Below are 27,712 nucleotides of genomic sequence, written 5' to 3'. Positions count from 1 at the left end.
CTCTAAATTTTTAAATTATTTCCCCATGGCGCTTTCGTGAGGTTCTCCTTCATCGCACATATACATGTTTTAGATTAATACATTGATAATAATTTCTTTTGTTTGTACAGTGACGAAGCCAAGCATAATGGCGGATACATTGGACCCGTTATCGCCAAGTACCAACAGTCCACGTGTTCCAGGTCTCATGCATAAGCTTCGCACCAGGTTCAGCAGATCACCACCGCCAAGACCATCTGGAGAAGGTGGGATAAAATTAACAGTAAATCCTTTCTACTCCTTACGTAATAGTACTAAAATGTTATACAAAAAGGAGAAATACATATAAAATACATACAAGTGATACAAAAGTAATGTCATAATTTGAAAAAGAGCTCGTTTGTTAATGTATATATATGTGTGTGTATGTATATATTATGTATATAAGAGAATCACATATACGTGGCATCGGTTGACCCAACTCTAGGTGAATCTATGACATAATGAGTCGTAAGGATTCCCTGGATACGGGTTCTAACAGGCCGGACATCATGACGACCTTTGGAGGAGGTCCATGCCTTACAGGGGCTTAACATTACGGTAAGGTAACATTAGATCCTATTGAAGTTATTTTTATAAGTTAACACTTATGCTTTATAGAGCGTTCTTATTGTAAAAAACTTAAGGAGATTACGCTGAAGTTATACGCACGCACACATGCGTTCTATCCCACCTCCACACACACATACGCAGGCGCAAACTACACACACACACTTAGAGGACATAGATATAAACACGAGAATAAGGTAATAGTGAATATAACTATGGTATTTATCTTTATCACGTCATTTACATTAGAACAACATACTACTCATCACAGCACAACATCCGTTCGTAGGGGTCGGCCGCGTGCTCCACTAATCACGAACAGCGTGGGCGAACCGAGGTTGGATCCGGATCCATCCTCGGCTCGCCTGTGGTCCACGCTGCCGTCCCAAGCCGCATACACAACATCAACACCACACAGCTCTACTCGGGTAGAGCGGTTTACAACATGCGAACGTCATCGTACAACTGGAATGCCTCTGTCCAAGTTCTGTTTTATTTTTAAGTTCACTGACCCTTCCGTGAACTTAGTTCCGATGAAGCTGTAAAAGCCCCCGGACTAACTGCTTCTATTTCAACAGAATCGAAGTAGTATTTATCTTATATAAATTATTATGAAAATAATACGTAATAACAATACTGTATGCACTTGAACTTGACTTTCAAGTTTGTATTGACAAGTGGAGGGAGTGTGGATCGGTCAATAATACGTTATCAGTTTAAACTTGACAGTGAATATGTTTGCAACTGTGCCTGGAAAGTGCTTGGAAGGTTTTATATTTATTTATATTTTACCTAGGGATGCAATAATGGATATATAATATTTAATTATTAACTCGAGTACGCTCTTGGGAGGGAAATATAAGACATCGGAAGTAGCTGTATGTAGGCGGCAATAGCGGTTCATTGTTGCGATCTTTGTGGAAGGAGTTTTGCCGTGGGGCGCCTATCAGCTGACGTATTGATTTGTTTTGCTCTAGTATATGAAAATAAAAGAAATACATTTTATGTGCTCGTGTTCATTGCCAAGGATTTGTCGTCGGGATTGATTTTAATTAAAAGGCATGTAGACGAACTAATGTAGCGCGCAGAAAAGATATTCGCCGCGGCTTTAAGGTTATGGAGGAACTACCACAGTGGACAGACAAGAAGGTCAGGGTGACCCTGGGTAAAGGTTCATTTATTAAAGAAATTTGAGGGATATGATGGAATCCTATACTGAATTTATCATCAAGGAAGGTTGAAAAAGAAAGTATGAATTTAGAAAAATAAGATAATATTGTTGACTATATATAATATTTGAACGTGTATGTTTAATTTTACGTAAATATAATATTCCGTAATCTAATATATAAAATTTCCATGTCACAAAGTTACCGTACTCCTCCGAAACGGCTTGACCGATTTTTACCAAATTTAATATGCGTATTAAGTAGGTCTGAGAATCGGCTACTATATATTTTCCATACCCCTAAGTGATAAGGGTGGTGCACTCTTAAATTTTTTATTTTATTTTTTATGCAAAATTTTTTGTTTTTATTTTTTTATGATACAGCATACAAAAATACATACAAACCTAAATTTTCACCCCTCTACGATCAACCCTTATTTTTTATTTGTTAATTAAAAACTTTATTTTTTTTGCAAAGCAACGTTTGCGGGTTTAGCTAGTTTAAAGATATATTTATTACGTGTATATAGTGTATGGCATTTTAAATATCTTATTGATTCAGGTGTGTAAAGTATAAATATATAAATAACGATATTTTCCTTTTTGAAAATTTTGAAGATAAAATTTTGTAGACTTTCTATTTTACTAGCCTGCAAAATTAGGGTTCTGTGCCATTTTTAAAATATTTTTTTTATTGCAATATAATATAGCAGTAGAGGGCTCTTTCGGGTTCGATTCCCGGGATAATGTTATATAATTCACACTTTAAATGCTACTGGTCACAAATAAGGTTCCAGAGGATGAGCAGCAGCGACCTCTGTGTGTCATAATACACACTTCTCACCAACCCGCCTGCCAAGTGTGGCGATTATTGTATTCTATTGGATTTCTTTAGATGAAGGCCTATGCCATGCAGTGGTTGACTATTGGCTGAAATAAAATGATAAAAAAATTCTAAGGCTAGAATTAATACTTGGTCTATTCACTATTTTGGGGTAGCAATTAGTAATATATGATCCTTCTCAAAACAGTTTGATTAGTCAGAAATATTTTCTTAAATTGTTTCCAGGATATGTGGAGTTTGGAGAGTTCAGGTCGGAGGCACCTGGAATTAAGAAGGTGGGCACCTTTGCTGGAGTTTTCTGTCCGGTGGTGCTGTCTATGTTCAGCGCTTTGGTGTTCATCAGAATGGGTAAGTTTGTGGAATAAGGCTTTTAATGTTAGATAGTCAATAATATTTTTGACGATCTATCTATGATGTTTTCTATACGTTCTTTTTGATAGATTAAAAAAAAAAACAAAATATGTTTATTTATGTAGGCATTTACATGCGCTTTTGAATCGTCGATTATTTTAACATTATATGTAGTAAGCGTCTAGGAACTATATGTCGAGAAGAGCCGGCATGAGGTAATGAAGTTTTACAATTTTTTATATGTACATTATAATATCAACCGTGCCAATAAGTCAACAAAACAAGATCCACATATTTCTATCAATTAAAAACACTTGAATGCTAAAAGAAGATTTATTTGAGAATATAATTTTAGATTTAACCCTTTCGCTACAATATATAATATTTTTTCTTCAGAACCAGTCATAAAATTTAAAAAAACATGACTCATTTTTCTCCAATAAGTCATTACCCCGGTCTGACTAAGATATCTGCTAATAATTTATGAATATTTTAAATTTGTCGCTAAACAAAACAGTTTTGTTTTTCTATGATAAAGTTAATTTGTATTGCAACGATGTAACTTATTGTTCATTAATTGACTTTAGTTTATACAAAAATCACATTTATATTTTTTTTATCTGTACATTTAGTCAATACGTGCATTAAAAACGAATACAGTATAAAATCTTACCTTAGTTTTTGGAATATGGTAGAGAAAGAGAATGTATCTGCATGCATTTGATGTGTTTGAAGTTATGCTGTTAGCCGATTTAGGCTTTGTGGAGCTTCATAGAAATTGAATCCGCGGAAACAGGAGATCCGTGGACTAAAAATGTACGCGGGGTGATCGTACACCAGTTACAACTAAAACGCACACACGTAGATGGACTATACCCGTGTAGTTGTATAGTGTAGTGAATGAGGTGTGGTGTATGTTATGCGAATCGAGGACTACTCGGAGGTCGAGAGTGACACGGGCCTCTCCAGATCGCCCTCGCTTGTAAGCGGGTTAGGTAGGCGCGGCTGCCGAGTCATGTGTATAGAAGTGATGAACTATTCTGTGATCGAAGTCGCTCGATGTGAGGCGCATGTCTTGACGTCGAAAAGGGGAGCGGATTCTATTTAAATTCCACTATAAGGGCGGCGAAAAATCCCGAATGCTACGCGATACAGAAAAAGCGTTCCGAAGGATCGGAGGCTTTGATGAGTTTCACGGCAAGTATGCAGACCTCGTCGAGGTCTATATTGGTAAGGTATTGCGCGAGGGCTTTGAGTTCATCGGCAGATGAAGAGGTCCCGGTTTGGGGCTTGGTGGGTTTCGGTTGCTCGTGAGCCGTCGAAGGAGCGGAGGAGAGAGTGGCTTCTCCTAGACTGATGCAGCCGGAGACAGATGTAGCTGCAAGGTCCATCGGAACTAGTTAAATTTTATGAGCGTTTAGAAGAAGTGAAAAAGGAGAGTTATAACATCTTTTGTATGTTTCAGGTTACCTAGTGGGGAATGCTGGGCTTCTAGTTACTTTAGGACAGTTTGGCCTGGCATATCTAATAGTGTTTTTCACGGTTACGTCAATATGTGCGATATCCACCAACGGGGCGGTGGAAGGAGGAGGAGTCTACTGTATCCTTTTTTAAAATTTAATATTTATACACCAATACGCCCGCGTCGTTTCGTCTTGCATTTTTTCGAAATTAAGTACTAATTTTTACTGTGCGTCGTAAGATTTTTGAGGTTGCGTTGTTTTGGGTTCGTGTCTTCATTTTTTTTTAAAGAAGGCTGCACATGTTTCTAATAGCGCCTTGCCAAAATTTGGAAATTCTTTTTCATGTTTACTTTTTTTTGTGTGTATGTAATAAATCTTTATTTTATTTTTCTTTTTTTAATGTTTATATTTACTTTGTTTGTTTTTACTTTTATTAGTTTTACATGGTTTGCTGCAGAAAACTAATTCACTTTGTTTCGCGTTTTTTTTGGAACGTAACCACGGCGCAAAGTGAGGTTTTGTTGTATGAAAATAAAATAATGATTTAATCAAATGAAAATGATCCTTAAAGTTTGTACTATAGAGTACATTTCCTTGTGCATTTCAAAAATCTAATAGGTTATTTTGATTTAGCTTACATGGCTATGATTTCTTGAGTTCGAGGTGGCTGTGTGAAAAGGATGCTTAGACTAAACCATTGCTAAGGTAGTAAAGATTGAGAGCTCGTTTCACGCTTTTTAAAAGTACAAAATATGTGCATTGAAGTTAATAATGGCACACGTATATGACAGCACTCCTAATAATACTTAAGATGCCGGTTGATGTACAGTACTTCTTTCCTTTGTAAATACAATTAACTATCTTATTAGAATTCAAATTCAAAATGTCTTCATTTAACCACACTTTTACACGCACTTTTTAAAACATTATAAGCAGTAAGCTACCACTGGCTCAGAATGTTGATATTGTAAAAGCCGGTCAGAAACTCAACAAGTACAATAAGAGCCTTAATGAAAAATCAGTCATGATCAGTAGGACATTAGGTCCAGAATTCGGTGGCGCTATCGGAACGTTATTCTTCTTCGCAAACGTGGTTTCCAGCGCTCTTTGCATATCAGCATGCACGGAGGCCCTGGTGGAAAATTTCGGAGTCAGCGGTTAGTATTTATCATCGTTTAGCTGCAAGAACTCCACTGCTGGAGATATGTGTCTCCCAGAGATTTTTGGTAGGATTGGTAGGATGTGACCTGCATTCAGTGCCTTCCGACAACCTTAACTATCGGGCTGTGGTGTCCATTACTAAATCTTAAGGCTCTAGCGGGCATCTGTTCTGGGCGCTATATAGCCTGCTGATTATTACTATATTTATTTAAACATATTAATGCCCACTTTATAATTCAGTGACCACTTATGTATGTCATTAGAAGAAGAAGAAAGCCTAGTTTGATGGAAACTTCAATAAGTTTGAGCTTCCCCTATGAGTTTTGTTTTTTAATTTTTATTTGATAAGCTTTAAATTTGTTAACCTTGCATGCAGATTAGTTCTAAGGTTCTGTAGTGGAAGTCATAGATTAAAGAGTCCACCCACAAGGTGGAGACGAGCTTGTGAAAGGCGTTGGAAGACGCCAGATGCATGTGTCCTTTAGCGAATAGATTTGTCTATTTAAAAGATGAGTTAACATGAACGAAAACATAGGTAAAGATAATTTACATTTAGTAAGGCATATGCCCATATTTCAAAATGGACGGGACCATGTCGTACCAGAGCGAGAGGCAGACCTAATGCCAGATGGGCTGATGAGATCGTGACTACGGCAGATCACGGATGGGTCCAAGTTGCCAAAGATAGAGAAAAATGGTAAACTTTTGGGTAGGATTTTACCTACAGGGGGTCCATAAAAACTTAGTACAAAATTATAAAAAGTATCATTTTAAATTACTAATTTTAAGTCATTTGTATAATGTAAGGCTCATTACGTTGCAAATGAGTTGACAAATCGCGGTATGAAGATGCGTGCGTCTAGCGCTCGAGCAAGCGGTGGCCGGAGATAGCCGAAGTTGACCGATGCGCCAGCGCAGACAATAACCGCTCGCGCAATATAGGTGCGATCTTTGCGTAACTGAAGATACGACCATTTGGTGTGAGTCCTTTTGATCGCCACAACGATAAATGTATCGCAGCTCGTAAGGACTCTGGACGTCGAATGAAAAGATTTGATGATTTAATTCTGTACAGGTTACCTGGTGGGAGAGAATCCAGGTCTACCAAACGGCTGGTGGTTCAGGTTTCTGTACCGCACGCTGTTGAACGGTGTGGGTTTGGGTGTTTCTCTGGCGGGGGCTTCGCTGTTCGCCCGCACCAGTCTCGCCATCTGGGTCACCATGCTGGTCTGCCTGGGCAGCGCTTTCATAAGCTTCTTCGTCACCGGATCCTCTATGGTGAGTCAATTATTATTTACTAAGTACTTTGTAGTGTTCATGTAAAAACGTATTCCTGGCCACTGCGGCCTCATTGCTTTTGTTTTAATTTTGCACGTTTGAATTTTGAAATTCGAACACCAGTTTCAGTTCGGACGCCATCGCATATAACGCACCTCCACCCGTTAAACTAGTGGAACCTAATTCTCTTAAAAGTTACAGGCCTTTCATAGTACAATAAAAAAATAATAAATACATATAACAAATATAAAGACGTGCTAACTCACTACCTATTTTCAAGAAAAAGGTTAAGAACCATTTACTAGACCTATAATTATCTATCTCTTAGTTCATTTCTTTTTCTTCTTGTTTCTTTCCGAGGCAAGTTCGATCGAACCAATACTGATCGAAGTCAGTTAGATGTTTTTATTTATTAAAACTTTTTTATTATAAGTATGTATGTTATATACGTATGTATGTAAGTTTAAGTATGTTTTTTGTTATAAATTATGTTTGTTTTAAGTAAGTGTACGTAAACTTAAATGGTACTTAATATGTTTACCAATAATTAGATGTTTTTATTTATTATTATATTATATTTATAATATGTATTAAACCTTTTTTATTATAAGTATGTATGTTATATACGTATGTATGTATGTCTATATATATTTATGTTCATTTGTTTGTGAATATGTTTTTTTTTTGTACACGTGAACTACCCTTCGTAAGTACTTTTATCTTTTCCTTACTATGGTTGTCTGTAAGAGATTGCCTTGTGTGATAAGATCGCCCATTGTACATTTCTGTATATTATTGTAAAACTTATTAAATGTATCTTATCGTGTACAATAAAGTATATTAAATAAATAAATAAAGTGCGTAATCTTTCATGGTTGAATTTAAATTAATCAAAGAACAAGATGTTAATGTATAGGAGACATATACGAAGCATCTGCACATATAGAGTTTAAAGACATGAATGATAATAATGTGAAATTAAAACTTTGCAGATAGACAAACCTGATATGAATCAGCTGGTGAACGCCACGCAGTTCGCATATACAGGACTGAGCGCTGCAACTCTCCGGGGGAACTTGTATGCGGATTACGCTCGGGACTACACCACGAGCATCGGCGAGCGCGTGGACTTCGCCTCAGTGTTCGGCGTGCTCTTCACAGGCGTCACCGGGGTCATGGCCGGTGCAAACATGAGCGGTCAGTTTCTTCACTTTTGCAGTCCGCTTTGAACATCGTACGTTTGATAGTTCGGTCTGAACTTCGCGCGTTTGACCTTTCACTCTTAATTATATGCTTTTGACTGTTGGCTTTGAATTTAGTGCGTTTCACAGTTCAGTCCACACTTCGCGCGATTCACAATTTTTCCTTAATTTCATGCTTTTAACAGTTAAGTTTGATCTTCACACGTTGGATAGTTGGCCTTGAACTCCGCCTGTTTGACAGTTGGCTTCGCACTTAACGCGTTTCACAGTTTGGTCCTCACTTCGCGCGATTCACAATTTTTCCTTAATTTCATGCTTTTGACAGTTAAGTTTGATCTTCGCACGTTCGATAGTTCGCCTTGAACTTCGAGCGTTTGACGGTTGGCTTTTTTTTTGTTCAAGTTCGTTTTAAGCTACGCGTTGTGTAAAGTTTCTTTTGAACTTAAAAAGAGGGCTAAAGAGGCGTAATGTCTAACTAGAAAGTGAATATATGACCTTTTTAATGTTCCCATAAAACGTTGCATGCGGGCCACTTACTTCTGGTCCAATTGGAGGAGGCTTATGTCCATCAGTTGACATCATATAGCTTAATTATTGATATAATAAGTTGAAAATGATTATTAATTCACTAGGCGAGCTGAAGAACCCTTCACGCAGTATTCCCGCGGGCACGCTGTGGGCTCTGCTGTTCACAGCGCTATCGTACGGAGCCCTCAGTCTTCTGACCGCAGCGACCTGTTCCCGTGAGCTCCTTCAGAACAACTACGTGTATCTGTTGCCCATAAACATCTGGCCACCGTTTATAGCTGTTGGTAAGTACCAGACACGCGTTTTCTTCATTAATACTATTTATTAATTTTGGGGACGGTATGTTCTCAATTGGCGACCAGAAGCCGTACGCGGCGTGGCTATGCCCCCTACTAGGACATTGTTCAGATGTAAGAAAGTTCTTGAAAGCACAAAGCGCAAAAACGGTCATGATGGCAACATGTGGGGGGGGGTTACGGGAGGGGGTAAATGCCTATCATGTCGATTAATTTATTAAAATTAATATCCATGTAGAATCATTAACAGTGACCACTTGTGTAGTCCAATTTCATAAAAATTATAACTAAATTCAAATCGAATTAAATCATTAAATCAACCCTCCAAATTAAAGTTCCATGGGTTCCTAAGGCTGCTTGATCTGGAAAGATCTCAAGCGACGGGTTTTTTTGGCGATTACATTGTCATAATAAGAGTAAAAATTTGTGTTAATAAAGCTATTTGTTTCTTTGCTGTATCGTCCTGCGAGTTTAGCTTTAGCTTTTAAAAATAAACCCTAACTATCACAATACAGTCCAATAAATAATCGCAATAATTTTATATATAACGAGAAGTATAATATCGTTTCCAAGGTATGTTGATGGCAACATTTTCGGCTGGGCTGTCAAATCTAATCGGCGCGTCTAGAGTGCTAGAGGCATTGGCCAAAGACAATATCTATGGTAAGTTTTTGATATATATATTTTTTATTTTAATTGTACTTAGAAGAATAAATTTCATATTCAAAATTAAAAATACCTTTATCCAAGTAGGCATTTACACGCGCTTTTGAATCGTCGTTTATTTTAACATTATAAATGGTAAGCTACCAACGACTCGAAACGCTGACCTGTTGTGAAAAGCCAGAGAAACTCAACAGTTGCCCTTATAAATAAAATTTTACAATTTTTTATGCGGTAACTATGTTATATACTCCCAAATGCTATAATAAGATTTATTTAAAAATATACTATTAATTTTATATTTTAAACTAAGAAACGGAAGGGCTATGATATTTGGTAAAAATTATATATGCGTACACACAAAGCAATTAACGATTTGTTAGGTTTTGGAAATTTAGGGCGTTACGATTTTTTTTTATTTCTTGTATTTACGTCTCTGTCTCTATTTTTAAATAAGAGTTAAAATAATGGCGCATAAATAATGTTATTAAAAATGTTTAACGAAGCAACCGTTAGAGTGCCTATTTGTTTAAAAACATCTCTCAGGTAACCTCTAGCTTTTAAATTATAAAAAGTATACAGCTATTTTTTTTGGAAAATAAATGAAGAATTAATAATTTTAGACTCATGAGTACAGGGTGTTATTATAAATATACACACACCAATAGATTGTATAAATGCATCGTTATATGTTTTTAAATTTATACCAGGTTTTCTGCTGAGGCCAATGGCCAATCACAGCGGTAATCCAGTAATGGCGGTTCTAGCTTCCTGGCTTTTGGTTCAATTCGGCATCATGGCTGATTCGCTGAATGCGATTGCTCAAGTAAGTATTGCGATAAAAAATCTGTTTACGCCGCTTATAAATGCCAATGTAATGTTACGTACCGTGGGTTCTGACTCGAAATGAATCACCTCTGGTTCTTAGTCCTTTATTCACAAATCAGATGGTTACCCTACTTTAACACAAAGTATGCTTTTGCTTAGTCCAAACTACGCTTCCAAATCGCTTAAGAAATCACAGTCGAAATAACTTACTAAATAGTCACTTTTTATCACTGATCGTAGATCCTAATCTTATAACTCGAATAACACTAAACTGTCGACATCCAGTACACCTATTTATACTACAGATAAGGTTCTAGTAAGTTCGAGATAGTACTCGGTTAGAGTTTCCGAGAACCGTACACAAAAATCTATAAATAACTTCCAGGTCACGCGTGTTTACGGCGCTTCTTGATCCTAGGGTTCCGTGTTTATTATTTAGAGGATTCTGTAACTCGTGATTTGTAACAGTAATATAGATTATATTTTAATTTTAGTAAATATAATACGTGTGAAAAAGTATGTAAAAATAATATAAATAAATATTTGGTTTCCAGGTCAACTCAGTGCTGTTCATCACCAGCTACTTCGCCATCAACCTGGCATGCCTGGGATTGGATCTCGCTTCCGCACCTAACTTCAGGTACCAAACCAGCGAAGCGAAAATACATCAGCTTTTGTACTATTTAACCAATGAACGTGATTACTCATGTCTTTGCTGGGGTGTCGTTTTTGTTATTTCTTTTGTTGTCAAAAATAAACGTAAATGTTAGGTTTTTTCGAGATTGACATAATTGAAGACAACGTTGATGACTAGATAAGTGTTATTTTTCATACGTCAGCATTTAGAGTGGGGGCCCTAAATTCACACTGGCTTTAGCAACCTGAGGTGAACGATGGATTAACGTACGAACAATCATGGAGGGGTAGCGTCCGTATGGAGTTACCAGGGCCCTTCGCCTCACAGCGTCCAACAGAGATTTTATTGATGAATCCTATAAAACTGCTCCCCCCCCCCTCCCTCCTCCCGCACCTTACAGAGTATCACAAAACCAAAAGTTTTTTTTTATTTCCCTCCAAACCTTAAAAGAAGTTTATTCATGTCAGATATAGACAATGCACATGGGACAGTCACTTATGATCTTTTATGCCTTACGCATGATAATTTGAAGGTGGTGGTGGGCTCTATTGGTGGAGTGACGGAGTGAAAAGATTCCACAATAGTCATTCAGTTTTTTAATTTCTTATCTGTTGTTCTTGTAGAAGAGCTATGTTCTAGTAGTAAGTACAAGTAGCGCCACCTATAGAAGAATAGGGAAACTTCATACGCCTTGTGTTAATATTGATATGATTTGTTTTTAACTATTACCAGGCCGACCTTCAAGTATTTCTCGTGGGTGACAGCCCTCATGGGTATGGTCGGGTCTGCTTCACTGGTGTTCGCTCTGCGGCCGGCGTATGCTAGTGGCGCAGCCCTGGCGTGCTGTGCGCTGGTGCTCGCGCTCCACTTCCTGTCACCAGCCGCCGCGGACCCCAAGTGGGGCAGCTTGAGCCAAGCGCTTATATTCCATCAGGTATTAATATTTCTTCAAATGAATATGTATGTTCACTTTTAATACTTATACATCAAAAAATGTAAAAAGAAAAAGGGAAGAATGATAGACGAACAGAGCAAAAGGGTAAGAAAGAAGAAATGTGGTATAAAAGAATGGAATGAAAGATCATGTGAAGAATGGAAGCAGAGGAAAACAGAAAACGGAAATAAAAAAAAAACTAAGTGAATAAAATAAATTGCCTAAAAAAGACCCTGTCCCACCACAAGATACGGGTACGAGAGGCCCTCAATAGCAGGGGTCATAAAAAAAAATACTTATATATGCCTTGTGATGTATGGAAAAAGCAACGTACATAGCTGTATACAGGGTGATTGGTCATGTGAAAGCTTTAAAGATATTTGCCAGCAAAAAAAATTAAAGCAAGTATTTACAGTCAACCTTATAAAGTCATCACATATTTCAGAGTGATCTGAAATATGTAACATTAATTTTTTTTTGTATTCGAAGAACAGGCTGATGAATGTTGGCAGTACAAAAAATGCATGGACAGATAGTGAACAATAATTATCATATAATACCAATCATTCTGTAGAGTAAAAGAAGGAATTCTATTGTATTATATTCTATTTCATTTTACTTCGCTCTAATTCAATTCACCTTACTCCACTCTTTCATATCATATTATATTTTAACAAAAGACTTTAAATACATTAATAAAGAAATAATATGCGATTTAAAGATGTATATGTGAAACAAAAAAATATGCATAGATTTATTGAGATATTAAAAGATAACAGTTTTAAAAACACCTTGTATGCTACACCTTTCACTCTGCTCTACTCTACTTTAAATTATTTAAATAATTCTGAAAAAAAAAACTTTATTTTTTATCATTTAATTTTTTAATTTAATATAGTTTGTGCGGAGTTGTTAATGAGTACAAAAATACAGATTTCTGCTATTCATTGTTTTAAAAACTGTACTAACTATACTTTGCCCAAAATTAAAACAAATATTGTTTTTAATGTATTATCAATATGTTATAAACTTTAATATCTAGGGATTTGTGTTACATGTGGTTATTAAATAAATTGTTAGTTTACAAAAAGCACTATTAAAAACATTCTGTATCCGTAAGAAAGATATGTTTACGCTGTTCTATTCTTTTTGCAGGTGCGCAAGTACCTTCTACTTCTGGACCCGCGACGCGAGCACGTGAAGTTCTGGAGGCCGCAGATGCTGTTGCTGGTGGCTTCACCACGACAATCAGCGCCACTCATCGACTTCGTTAATGACCAGAAAAAGGTACACAAAAACAATTACAGTAATACCCCGCTTTACGCGACCCCGTTATACGCGGTTTCACTATAACGCGAATTGCAAATTTCGCGCTCAAATGCCTCGAATTACGCGAAAGAGTGCGTATAAATATAATGTAGTCATCGACTTCTCTATGGTGTCTTGACCATCTGTCAAACAATTAAAAACAGTGTTGGGTGTTATGAACGTATTTTACAAGAACGTAAACAAAACGTTACCCAAAACACAATAGATGTATTTTTCCGTAAAAAAAATAAGAGTATGTATTGTATAAAGTGTTCCTAGAATTAGTGATTGATTAAAATGATTTGTATTTTTGAAATAATTTTTGACTATGTTAATCATAAACCTCGTTATACGCGAATTTCAGTTAACGCGATTTTTTTGGAACGTATCCCTCGCGTAAAGCGAGGTATTACTGTACATATACAACCTAAATATCTGTCTCCTTCTTTACATTACAAGAGGCTACGTGTGGCGATCGCTTGTTTACTTATGCCTCTTATTTTAAGCTCACAAATCAGGCTTGAAAATCTTAAAGGGAGAGGGAGTGTGTGTTCCTAACATTTACGTGATACACACGTAAATCATACGTGATATATCTTTGGCCAATGTGTGTCAAAAGTAATGACATAAGGATCTGAGAAGTGGTCGCTTATGATGGGCCTTATAAAAAGGCTCTAGTTCATCTAGAGAGAAGTTTTGAAATAAATTCTGAAGAAAGTTCCTTTTTTGTGAATGTTATTTTGTTTACTCAGCCACACAGCGTTCGGTAAACTACGCAACAACTTGTCCAATATCTCACAGGACCTTTGGAAAATTAAAAAAAACGCATTCCAAATGTAATGAAAGAATCTTCAATGGTTAAAATTATAACAAATTTACAGTTCAAGAAAATTCATATCCAAGAATGTAAAGTTATTATTAAAAAAAATTGTTTAAAAAAAAAGAAATTTTGATTTAGATAATTGTTTATTTTTCTTGAAAAAAATAAAAACTTGTTTTGAACAAATTTAAATTATCTGTTGTTCTTGTAGCTTCTCTCCATTTGCTAAAGGTCGATAGTAAGCTCATATTTCTAAAATTTATTTTGAGAATTTTATAAATATAAATTATCGGCTTTCTACAGGGTGGCTTATTCGTAATTGGTCACGTGAGAGTGGGTGAACTGGACGGCAGCGGTGATCCTCTGGCCGCAGAACAAAAATACTGGCTCAAACTCATCGACCACTTAAAGGTAAATTATGTAAATTGACATACATTTGTTTTTTCTATCATGCTGTGTATATATAGTTAAAGACACATTCTAGATTCTTTACATATAACATACAAAATAATATTTGATATTGTACTTTGCCTGTACATGGGGTAATTCCAAAATGGAAAAAAAAACTTTAATATCGTACTATGGCTGGTATACAGGGTACATTTAAAATGAAAAAAAAAATGTCATTGTACTTTTTTTTCACACTGTACAGAAAATAAAAATAAAAAAACTATTCCCTATTGTACTTTTGTCTGTACGCAGGGTACAGCCAAAGTGAACAAAGTATTCGGTATTGTATTTTGGCTGCACACAGGGTAAAGTCAAAGTGAAAAAAGCTATTTAATATTATACTTACAAATCTTATTATATTGTAATTAATTAGGTATTCTTTATTATATCAGCAACAATATCCAGCTAATTCAAAGATTGTACAGAACAAATAGACAGACATGAATACAAAAGAAAAAATAATGGTATTTTGGTATTTGTACTTTATTATTTTCATGCTTTGGTTAATAGGACATTAAAAGACTAACATTAAAAGGACAATAGAATAAGAAGATTAGTCAATAAGGATGATGTTAAAGTGTGAGAATGCCACCTATTTTTCAAATATTATATTCGCATTCACACAAGCACAAGGAATAAATAAGTAAGTTAGACAAAATATAATGTAAATGAATTTTAAAGATAGGAAATAGTAAATAAAATAAATATAATTATAGTAACCAGGCCGTATATAATTAAAAATTAACTATAAGATTAATTATAATAAAGAAATGTGAACAAATAAGTAAGCAGTAGCGGTCTAGATAAAGACGAAAAAATATCTATGGTTGTGTAGAAAAAAAATGACTTGGGATAAGACCATCTATTTTATATATGTAACAATGTACGTATAACGTGTACAACAAAGTGTATAAAATTAAATTTTATATACACGCTATATATAATTCATCTAAATAATTTCAAAAGAACATTGCCGGTTACAGGTGAAGGCGTTTGTGGAGCTCTGCTTGGCGGAGTCAGTACGCAGCGGGGCGGCGCAGCTCACACGGCTGGCAGGCCTCGGTGCTATGAAGCCCGACACCGTACTCCTGGGCTTCAGGGATGATCAGCCGCCCAAGGATTTCTTCAGAGAGTCAGTTTAATTTTTTAACAATCGTGCACTGCTACTGTTATTATTACATTCTCATTGATTACTATGCAATATATATATATACTATATGTAATGTAATATTAATATCTTATACCCGTATATATATGTATGGCCCAATTTGTTAATTTATTTCCAAATCCGTAATGATCTGAGATACTTCATCTATCCATAAAATAATTAAAAAAAGAACAAGTATAGAGGGCGTTCTTATCGCAAATGGCGTTTTTCATACAATCTGATGGACTTTGTAGATAACAAAAATATAACAGGCAGTTATTAAGAGATTGCAGAAATGGGGTAGGAAAAAATAATTTCCTTTAAATATGTACGGCATACAATGTTTTACAGATAGTACAGCAATATGTACAGGGTGGTTAGTTATAAGTGTAAAAGCTTTATAAGGTTCACGGTAGCTCATTTGTCAACAAAGATATGTATGATTTTTACACCTATATCCTATCACATTGCGTAAAGTAACTACCCAGAAATATATATATATATATATATATATATATATATATATATATATATATATATATATATATATATAGTACATTAATTTATTTTTCCTTTGGACTGTGACAGGTCAATAACTTTTAGCAGGTCAAAGTGATAGACAGATAGTAAACAATAATAAAATGTGTTGAATCTTACTTAAAAATGCTTTTTTGCTATATTACCATAACGTCATTATTTTTTATACCAGTTATTTGAGAGTAGGGTGTATCACCGTAAAATGAGATACACATTCACCCATTTTATGCTATTACACCTCTAAACAATCACCCTTTCAGTATCATCATCATGATAGCGCGACCACTGTGAGGCACTCCCCCCAAAGATGGGTGTGATGACCGGTTCAGCTACCTTAATTACGTCGTAGGCTCGTGTTGGAAGAATTTTGTGCCAAGACCAAGGGGACCAAATAATTGAAGACGCAAAAGCTTTGCAGTGTATATCATTTTTATTCGGTGGTGATGATTATAACGGTACATACAGTCCACAGTCACCGTACAAGAGTGAAGAGTTTGAGTTGGAGGGAGGTGAACAAATGTTTCCGTGTCGGCGGACGATTAACGCACGTCTCGCATGCGCGGAGTACGTGCGCATCGTGCGCGACGTGCTCTGCGTGGACAAGAACGTGTGCCTCTGCCGTCACTTCCATCTCCTCGACATGGCTGCTGTTGAAAGGTAAGAATTATCACAAGACTTTGTTTTTTAAATTTAATTATTAATTACAATTTTTAATGGAATCAGGCGTTACCTTGCGGAAGTCCATCCTAAGTAAAAAAAGGACCAATATTTAGCCACATTTATCAGCGGTCCATCCTAAGTAAGAAAAGGACCAATATTTAGCCATTTATCAGCGGTCCATCCTAAGTAAGAAAAGGACCAATATTTAGCCATTTATCAGCGGTCCATCCTAAGTAAGAAAAGGACCAATATTTAGCCATTTATCAACGGTCCATCCTAAGTAAGAAAAGGACCAATATTTAGTCATTTATCAACGGTCCATCCTAAGTAAGAAAAGGACCAATATTTAGCCATTTATCAGCGGTCCATCCTAAGTAAGAAAAGGACCAATATTTAGCCATTTATCAACGGTCCATCCTAAGTAAGAAAAGGACCAATATTTAGCCATTTATCAACGGTCCATCCTAAGTAAGAAAAGGACCAATATTTAGCCATTTATCAGCGGTCCATCCTAAGTAAGAAAAGGACCAATATTTAGCCATTTATCAGCGGTCCATCCTAAGTAAGAAAAGGACCAATATTTAGCCATTTATCAACGGTCCATCCTAAGTAAGAAAAGGACCAATATTTAGTCATTTATCAACGGTCCATCCTAAGTAAGAAAAGGACCAATATTTAGCCATTTATCAGCGGTCCATCCTAAGTAAGAAAAGGACCAATATTTAGCCATTTATCAACGGTCCATCCTAAGTAAGAAAAGGACCAATATTTAGCCATTTATCAACGGTCCATCCTAAGTAAGAAAAGGACCAATATTTAGCCATTTATCAGCGGTCCATCCTAAGTAAGAAAAGGACCAATATTTAGTCATTTATCAACGGTCCATCCTAAGTAAGAAAAGGACCAATATTTAGCCATTTATCAGCGGTCCATCCTAAGTAAGAAAAGGACCAATATTTAGCCATTTATCAGCGGTCCATCCTAAGTAAGAAAAGGACCAATATTTAGCCATTTATCAACGGTCCATCCTAAGTAAGAAAAGGACCAATATTTAGCCATTTATCAACGGTCCATCCTAAGTAAGAAAAGGACCAATATTTAGCCATTTATCAGCGGTCCATCCTAAGTAAGAAAAGGACCAATATTTAGCCATTTATCAACGGTCCATCCTAAGTAAGAAAAGGACCAATATTTAGCCATTTATCAACGGTCCATCCTAAGTAAGAAAAGGACCAATATTTAGCCATTTATCAGCGGTCCATCCTAAGTAAGAAAAGGACCAATATTTAGTCATTTATCAACGGTCCATCCTAAGTAAGAAAAGGACCAATATTTAGCCATTTATCAGCGGTCCATCCTAAGTAATAAAAGGACCAATATTTAGCCATTTATCAGCGGTCCATCCTAAGTAAGAAAAGGACCAATATTTAGCCATTTATCAACGGTCCATCCTAAGTAAGAAAAGGACCAATATTTAGCCATTTATCAACGGTCCATCCTAAGTAAGAAAAGGACCAATATTTAGCCATTTATCAACGGTCCATCCTAAGTAAGAAAAGGACCAATATTTAGCCATTTATCAACGGTCCATCCTAAGTAAGAAAAGGACCAATATTTAGCCATTTATAAGCGGACTGGCGGGCGGTGCATTTTGTTGCACGACTACCACTGCATGTGCGGAAGTCTTACTTATTAATTACAAAATACAATTGGCAGAGAAAGATATCATTATTCGAAATAACTCGAATGGGCAGTGTTCGAGAAGCTTCGAAATATCTCGTCTAAAATACCCCAATGCTTGAAGACGAAGGTCTATGAGCAGTCTATGTTGGTATTGATAATGTGATCAGAGAGCAATGGGGAGAGCTATGCTCGGAGTTTCGCTGCGAATCAAAAATGAGGAGAACATCACCGACGTCGCTCGAAGATTGGTCGTCTGAAATGGCAGTAGGCGGGGCAGATCGCTCGTGCAACTAATGGCCGTTGGGTCAAGAGCCGGTAGACAATGTGAATTGTTTAACCCTTTCCACTCCAATGGCGAGTGTCAGTCGCCATTAATTTTGTTCCACAAGCTCCACTGTCGAGTGATACTCGACATGGTGTAATACTTCTTTTTGCGGAAAATTTTAAAACAGGAAAGATTTTTATTAATAAAATGTTTGAATCACGAATGAATAAAACATATTCTAGAATCGCAAAATACTATAATTAGTTTAATTTTATCGATGCTACATAACATCCTTGGAGTGGAAAGGGTTAAGATTGAATCGCGGGAGTCGAACCTGCGACTTACAATCACCAGTCTCCGTACTTATCACTAGGTTACCACTGTTTAGGAAGGTTGAGAGGGAGTATATTAAAAATGAATGCATATTTTCACACTATGTCTCTTATAGGTATGAAACTAAATATAAATACATTTAAAAAACTTTTAAGTTAAACGGTTTTTTGATACTCATATTGTGGTGGTTGTGGAAAAATATGTACCTAGTCCGCCATATTGGAACGGTGTCCATCTTGAATTTTAAATTTTGACATAATCATCGTGTTTTACTAGTGTAGCCCTTTCATTTGATACCCATATTGAGCGGGTTAAGGAAAAATATGTAATCCGCCATTTTGTATCGGCGACCATCTTAGATTTATAATGTTATTGATTGTATTATATTGTATTGTCATCTAAATTAAATGTGTGTACCCAATTTCAGATCAATCTGACAACGGAAAGGTGCTTAAATTTCAATTTCTAATTTTGACTCAAATAAACAAATTCCGTACGGGTCGAACTAAATAAAACCGTTTTATAATAAGTTTTATTTTAAATTGCACCTACAATAGGCAGTGCGGTCCTGTCGAAGCACAGTTTATTTTACAATTAAAATAGGTTCAATAAATAGATTTTTAACATGGCATTTCTTCTTTCACTTAACTTCTGTTCTAGACCTGAGTTACGTTTCTTCGTTGTCTCAAAAGAAAGTTTATATTTGTTTTACTTTTACAGGCGATCACCTAGCGTGAAGTATATCGACGTGTGGCTGGTGGAGCCGCTACGGGCATCGCGGGAGGATGCGTTCACAGTGCCCGCGCTGTTCGCGCTGCAGCTGGCCGCCGTGGTGCGCTCGGCACGCGGCTGGCAACACTTGCGTTTGCGTGTACACGTTGCAGCCACACTACCAGGTCTGCAGTACATTTTATTACACCTTACTATACTTTACAGCTCTTTACTGTATTTTACTGTAAATTTTTGGACTTTATTATACCATACCGAATTTTACTGTACTTTATTTAATTGCACTTTTTTTGTACACCAAAACTGTGTTAAAAAACGTAAAGGAAATGTAACAAAATAACAGACATAATAACTAAAGAAAGAAGAAACAAGGTACAAAAGGCCGTGTTGTTGTTTGAGGCGATCTCTGCCATACAACCTTTGCATGTAAATGAGAGACATGAAGGAGAGTGTAGTTTAGGGTGTATAGAAAAAAACAAAAAAATACTTTACAGCATATTACTGGACTTTGTTGTACGCTAATGAATGTTACTGTACATTACTGCACATTAGTGTGTATAACCAACTTCGTTCATTGTATTTCATTCTGTTTTTCTTTATTTTACTGCATGATACAGTGCTTTATTTGATTACATTTTAATAATTGTAATATATTGTTCTGCATCTTACCGATGATGACTCCAATAGTATCGCTTAGTCGGTTTCACACGCTGAGTTCAATTGCTTCTTTAAATTTTATGTGTTTTCTCTTTACTGTTTATCTTTTTTTTACTTCCATCCGGATCACTTTGGCTTCACGTATCCGTCTAATTTCTTCCATCTCTTTAATTTTTTTCTTTCGATTGTCATTTTACCCAAAAATATCATTAGATTTGAATCCAATAATAACGTTTTTAATTTTTCCTAACTGATTGTGCGACGAAAATAAAAACTGAGACTTACGATCATAAGTCGCGGGTTTAGTTTCTGGGATATAATCTTATAATTCAAACTATGGGCGTTAATTGTCAATATTCATTAACAAGTTTTCAGAGGATGGACAGCAGCGTCCTCTGCGTACCATAATATCACACTGCGATCTTCAATCCGCTTGCCAAGTGTAATGGTTATGGTATATTGCCCCATAGATACCTTTGGTGCAAACCTATGCCTTGTAATGAGCATTTATTTTTTGAAACGACGATTGTTTTATAATCATATAATCTATGACTCCAGGAATTGAATTTATGATCAAGGGTCGTTAGTTAAAATCTATCGCTAATGTCGCTCTGAAAATTTAACTTGTGTATGAATTAAAAGAAATTTTAGTGTTAACAAAGTGTGGTTTGGTTTGTTTGATAGCTGTGATCCTTGCAGAGGGCAGTCGGTCGTACGCCGTGCAGCCGGCCGTGGACCCCAGCCTGCCTCCGCTGGACCCTGGCCGCCCCGTGCAACAACGTTTGGAACAGCTCCTGCGGTTGCTTAGGATCGACGCATCCATACATTGCGTGAGTATCCATCCATCTATTATACCCTTGAAATGCTGTAATAAATTTCTGGTCTCCAAGCCTTATTATCAGCATATTAGCTGATTGACGTCCACAGCAAGGCATATACCTGCTCCAAAGATCGCCATGATGTCTATATCGTCGGTCAACCTAGTGGTGGGCGTGACCATGCCGTGTCAACCTGCTCATGGTCGCCATTTTAAAACCTTTCGGCTGGATATTGTAACTTCAGGCGAGCAATTCTTCAAGCCTCATGGTTCTAGAAATATAGATATAAGTTAGTATATAGGTTGAAATCTCATCAGGTTGATTGGTCTCTCTTTTTCTCTCTCTCTCTCTCATATCTCACATATATGCATAACTTAATGGGGGTGAATGTATAGCTATCAATAAATATTTGATACATCCTGTAGAAATATCAATAGTTTATATTATAAAGAGCTTTGGAAATTCAGATTACTGCGATTTTTTTATAATACATATATAGATCGTTATATTATCTGTCACTCACTTTGTACTGCCAAACTGTATTGATCTGTCGTAATTGAAAAAATAAAATTAATGTTTGTGTAAATTGGTAAATTTCAGAGTGATCACTTTAAACAGGTGATGGAAATAGGTGTAAAATGTTATTTTTTTTTCCTATCAACCTGTTTATAAGATTGCAATATGCTGGCTATATAAGGTATGCTCTTCATTAGGTAGAGCGATAACATGTTAAGATCTTGGGAAGTCGCTGAATGTTGGCAGCTCAGGACTGGTCATGGCGATAATCTGTGGGCGAGGGATAACCTTGCAGTGGGCATCTTTTGGATGAAAGGAAAAGAATACACTATGGTTTTGAACCATCTATAATTAAAAAAAATTATGACATGACATTCGCTGTATAGAGATAAAAAATTCCATTTATTTGCAGGTGCCAGAGTGGCCTGTTTTGGAAGACAGCCGCAGGTTAGACAGCCTGGACGACGACGACAGCATATACCACAGGGTGCCGATGTCCTATCTACAGAAGTAAGATTCTTTTTACATAACTATCTATAATACTGTGATATAAAATGTGGGTTAGTTTATAAAATATAAACTATCTATTTATTCTTCCAAATTAAATTCATTCCGTTCAAAATAATCCTCGTATGATAAAATTCTGTTTTGCCAACGCTTTGTACAGTCCTCAAAAAATTTATAACAGTATATATTCCGGATTCGGTTTATGCCCTTGAGATACAAAACCTCAATTGTGCTGAGTCAAATGATATCCCATCTTGTGACAAACAGACGCTTTGCAAATGTTATAGACAGTCATACCAACATAGGGAAAAAAATACCAGCCTTCCTAATTCTTAATTCCTTACTTAATTTTTGATCACAAAGTACAATGTGTTTACTAGGTTATGATATATAGTTATAGTCTCTTTTGTGTGTAAATTAGCCTTATTATATAGTTTATGTCTGTGTCTGTTTGTTCACTAACTAATTTTGATAGATGGATGAGAAAGAATGAAGAATAAAGTTCACTATTAAACAGTACAAATAGGAACTTAACGGCAAAGGAAAATTATGTAAAGAAAGCCTTATAACGCCAATGAGTTGGCAGAAATCGCGACAGTAAGAAGCGTGCGTCCAGCGCCCGAGCAAAGGCGAGCGGCGGTCGGAGATAGCCGAAGTTGACCGATGCGCCGGCGCAGGCAATAAACGCTCGCGTAATGTAGGTGCGATCTTAGCGTTACTAAAGGTCGAAACACTTATTTTAATGAATGAAAAAAATTCTTATTAGGGGGACCGGAAAGTAATGTCGCTCATTTAAGTTACAGTACCCGGCGAAAAATATTGCACTTCGATCTTTGGAAAGAGACAATCGGCAGAGACATAGTCGAGAAATTTTGAAACACCGCTTAAACTATCAAGGAGCTTGGCCACCCCTGGGGGTAAATATTTATCAAGTCGGCGTATGATTTCAGGGTAAACAGTATAATGCGCGTGCGCAGCTCTGAGGGAGTTGCTGTGACGTTTGTCCAACTGCCGCCGCCTCCACGACTACCAGCTCGCGCCACAAGCGCCGATGAACCCCTTTGCCAACAGTATTTGAAGGTATACCAGGCTAGCTTTACGATGTACGAAGTGTATCAAGTGGAAGTTCTCTTGGAATCTCACATCAATCTATGTGTAAAGAGTATGAGGAAGAGATGACAAGAGATTGTAAGAATCATTATCATCATTGTTGTTTCAGTCGCAGGACGATCACTTCTGGACATGACTTTATACGTCGATTCGCGTTACACGATAATGAACTACAGTACCCGGCGATAAATATTGTACATCGACCTTTTGAAAGACGTTATTTCTTTCGCACGAAATACGAATGATAAAACGTCACATAGGTAATGTGAGACTGAGATAGTGCTCTACGAAGCCGAAATTAGTCGATGTCTCTTTCCAAAAGCCGATGTGCAATATCTATCTCCCGGTACTGTACGAACGTTATAGTGGAAAACTAATATTTCTTTTTTTTTTCAGGTATTAGACGAGCTGACGAAGGATCTCTCCCCGACTATACTAGTTAGAGGTCTAAAATCAGTCACATCGACCGCACTATAGCGAAATGAATAGATAAGTAATACAGAAACACTTTGTCAATTGTCCATTGGCGTTACTATTGACGCCATTGCACTATAGAGTATTTGCGTTAAGAAAGTAGTCACTCATGGCTGTCACTATTAACGGCGTCACTTGACCAATAGGAGAGGTATTAATTTCAGAAATTGACGATAGACGCGTTTGAACAATTCGAACGGCTTAATTCAACTGGTCAACATGAACAGCGCTTTCTAACGTTATTGCTTAGCTTGAACATCCCACGACTTATAAGTGAGGTATTAATTACTGAAATTTTTAAATCGCGTCTGTACACCCCAATGGGGTTACTTCAATCGGTTAATGTGAACACAGCTTACTAATTTAATGACGACAATACCGTGCTACAAAATCCATAGGTAAAGTATTTATAAAATTGACTAAATACACGTCAGCACATTGTGAAGAACTTATTTCAACTGGTCAATGTGAACTCTGCTTTCTGGCTTTTAAATCAAACTGTGATCTAACTGGGCAAGATTTTCTTAATGTGAATGCGCTATGGATACTACAGCATCTTATGAGTTTGAGACCAATAGTGACTGAATTACTGGTAATTCGATAGAAAAATGTTTTAGAGAATGTTCATATTAACACCAAAATATTGTTAGTGTTAAGATGATCGCAGATCCTGGGTACCATCATCACTGGTGATCATTTTGACAATCATCTGAGCCCTCTCGTATATTCTATGGTATTAAAAATAAATATTTTTTACAGTATATACAATGCGTGAAATATTGCTTTTATTTATTAGTTAGGGAAAGTTTTTAATAATAGTTTTTTTTTCTTATAAATATGGCTTTTAAACATGGACACATTTACTGTTAATTTTATTTATAAATGTAACGAAAATTAAATACCATAGGAATTTTTGTATCGCATGACTAAAGTTCAGATGATCGGAGTCGTATTTATGAAGATATAAGACAAGATCACAAATTATGGAAACCGCTTCAGAGTGTATTAGATAAATTAAAACTATTTTAAGAGTCAATCTACATAAACGTCTGTAGGTTATTGTCTGTCTGTCTGTCGTAAGTGTTTTCTATATTAAGCCAACACTTTAAATATCCGATCTCTAGATATGACTGTAGTTCGTTTGCGTTAAAATTGTAGTGAATCATTGACCGCCAGCCTAGTTACTAATTAGTCTACGGACGATGTACTTGATTTTTAAATTTGGAATTGTATTTGATTGGTTAAACTGCGTGGGTAGGCCAGCGGACAATAATTCATTACATTATTAACGCGACCGCATTGTGTTTGGTGTAATATGAGATTGGTATTATTTAATATTACACTCAAAACTGTTTTTGTGTCTGTGTATGTTTTATTTTTAAATTAAATTAAAATATAATTGACGATAATATCATTAAATTTTTTTTAGGTAGGATCTTGTAGATTGGAATATGACAAAAGTGTCTAGAGAAATAAAAATTGTCGCAAAAAATTAAAACAGACTATACATGGTGTCTGGAAAGAACTTCAAAATGAGCGAAAGATAGTATAATCAAGTGACGAAAGTAATTATAAATGGATTGTGGTTATACATTTTAGCAATTGTTAGATATTTTATATGTGATGCTTTTTATGCAGCTCCTTATTCACCACATAACAATATGTTTAATAGTGTTACTAAAACTATTTTTATAGTCCACTCAAAAAGTTTTATTTGAGATTTTTTTATGACTTTCGCCTTTTTTCGGTCACTCCAGCACACAAAAACAGATTTGTGTGTTTAATTACGTTTAAATACATTGACATTATGTTTTAACTATTTATTTATTTTTAGATTAGATTTTAAGTTCTATTGATGATTATGTATTATGACTATATATTAACGAAAGATTATTATGGATGTGCTCATGTTAATACATCTGTAGTGTCTTCTTTAATATGTTTATTAGTATTACTGGATTATTGATGATGTAAACAAATATAATTTGGAAAATTCATTAAAATAATTTACTTTGATAGCTATTGATGTAAACCATTTTTATGTTTATCTATACTTGAAATGCTTTTTTTTATTTTATTTATTGTAACGAATTAATGTATCAACCCAAACATTGTTTATATTTATATTAATTAATTTGAAAGTAATGTAAATTTTTGTGAACTTTGAAAAATCAGCTATTTAATTTTTAATTTAAAAAACTTCATCGAAAATTTTAACAATTGTGGTATTTATTTTGATATTTTTATCACAGCGCTCTGGCAGCGGATAGGGAGTCACAAATAATTTATGAATTGCCTCCAAAAAGAAGTAATGTAACAAGGCCTATATATTTATGTAAATGTATATTTATTTAGTATATTGTAAATTGTATTAAAATAACGTGGACATACCTTGACCACCACTGATCTGAGGTTTTTTCGATACTAAAGTTTTTTTCCACACAAAGCAAACACTTAAACTTGATATAAAAGTGAATACGAATCTGAAGTTACATTGCCATTTCTTGTTATTTTAAATCTATTACATTTGAATTGCGTCTCACCAAAAATAATGACATACCCAAATACAAATGCAAGAATCTGTTATCACATTACTAAGAAAGTAAATACTACAAGAAGGAAGATATAAGAGGTCTTAAAATATAAATAGGATTAATAAATATGTTTCTTTCGCCTGTTCTCATTTCTGAGGCATTTCAACAGGGGGTACATTCAACTTGACGTCAACAAAAGATTTATTTGATCGTATTTTGAATTAAATTCTTTATTTAAATTTTTATAATTAAACAGCGATGTATATATAAAACCTTTTTTTAATATAAATATTTTTTTTATTAATGATCAATTTAGTTCATTCAAATGTTCTAATGTTCGAAGAAATAATGTAAATTCCGAAGATCCATAAGAAAATAGTTATTGAAAAAACATCTAGGCTTTATCATTAAATGTCACGTAAAATCAGGTGAGGTAAATAATAAAGAGCATTTGATATCAGCGTCGATATATAAGAAGCACACTTGTACAGTACGTGAATCGCCCAGATAGAAATATTCGTCAATCTGTTTTATTATATCGACCTAGGGGATCAATAGAATTGTATTTTGTACATTGTGATATACCAATAAATGATATATTTTAAAAGGTAGTTTTTATGTGTTTAACATCTTTTCTCATAGTTACTGGATCACTATATGAACTAATAGATTCTTACTGGAAGACGTGGACCTCCCAAACGATCCACGGTCCACCTAGTGGGCGGCGTACCCATGACACGTTGCACTAGCGATGTGACTTACCTACTGCCACTTAAGACGAGAAATTCTTGGAGCTACGTCGATGACCTTGGTTCTGCGGAACTCATTTCTAACTAGTAAACTCAAAGCATACCTATCCGTTATTCCTGAATGTTTCTGGAAGTTATTCCGTGAAACTCGCGCTTTTTTATTTGACCAATGAACACACGCAATGGCCAAGAGATGGCTGTATTGTGCCAGTCTTTTTTTCCTAAGTTTGTCATCGCTACTTACTGTCACGTAGTGTATGCGTAAAAGAAAAATGAAAATATAGGAGAATGAGTCAACTGGGCATTTACAGCACCCTGCGATAAATATTGCAGATTGAACTCTGGAAAATGTGAAAGTGTTTATTATGTACAGTTGTAATATTTCTAAATAAAGCCAAAACTTATAGAAATATTGGTATATTTTATACAAAGAATAACAATAATAATTAAAAGAAACAAATGATACTTGTTTTA

At 35.6% G+C, this 27,712-nt stretch overlaps 1 protein-coding gene across 1 annotated transcript; it reads left to right on the top strand.

Moving 5' to 3' along the window:
• The first annotated feature begins 114 nt into the window (after nucleotides 1-114).
• On the top strand, nucleotides 115-24,898 carry LOC137925182 (solute carrier family 12 member 9). Its single transcript, XM_068768578.1, has 20 exons — nucleotides 115-245; nucleotides 2,826-2,948; nucleotides 4,417-4,551; nucleotides 5,437-5,571; nucleotides 6,651-6,853; nucleotides 7,846-8,050; nucleotides 8,688-8,867; nucleotides 9,453-9,542; nucleotides 10,253-10,368; nucleotides 10,925-11,010; nucleotides 11,740-11,941; nucleotides 13,097-13,228; nucleotides 14,373-14,480; nucleotides 15,503-15,651; nucleotides 16,669-16,860; nucleotides 19,865-20,040; nucleotides 21,215-21,360; nucleotides 22,277-22,374; nucleotides 23,322-23,451; nucleotides 23,878-24,898. The coding sequence occupies exons 1-20, from the start codon at nucleotides 128-130 to the stop codon at nucleotides 23,956-23,958; spliced, it is 2,805 nt and encodes a 934-aa protein (XP_068624679.1). The 5' UTR covers nucleotides 115-127; the 3' UTR covers nucleotides 23,959-24,898.
• The last annotated feature ends 2,814 nt before the right edge of the window (nucleotides 24,899-27,712 follow it).

This window comes from Battus philenor, unplaced genomic scaffold, assembly GCF_028537555.1.
Source record: "Battus philenor isolate CCGP_79_NKW_IND1 unplaced genomic scaffold, ilBatPhil1.0.hap1 SCAF_26, whole genome shotgun sequence".
Taxonomy (NCBI): Eukaryota; Metazoa; Arthropoda; class Insecta; order Lepidoptera; family Papilionidae; genus Battus; species Battus philenor.
The sequence above is the reverse complement of the archived record's forward strand: the minus strand, read 5'-3'. Positions and strand labels throughout refer to the sequence as shown.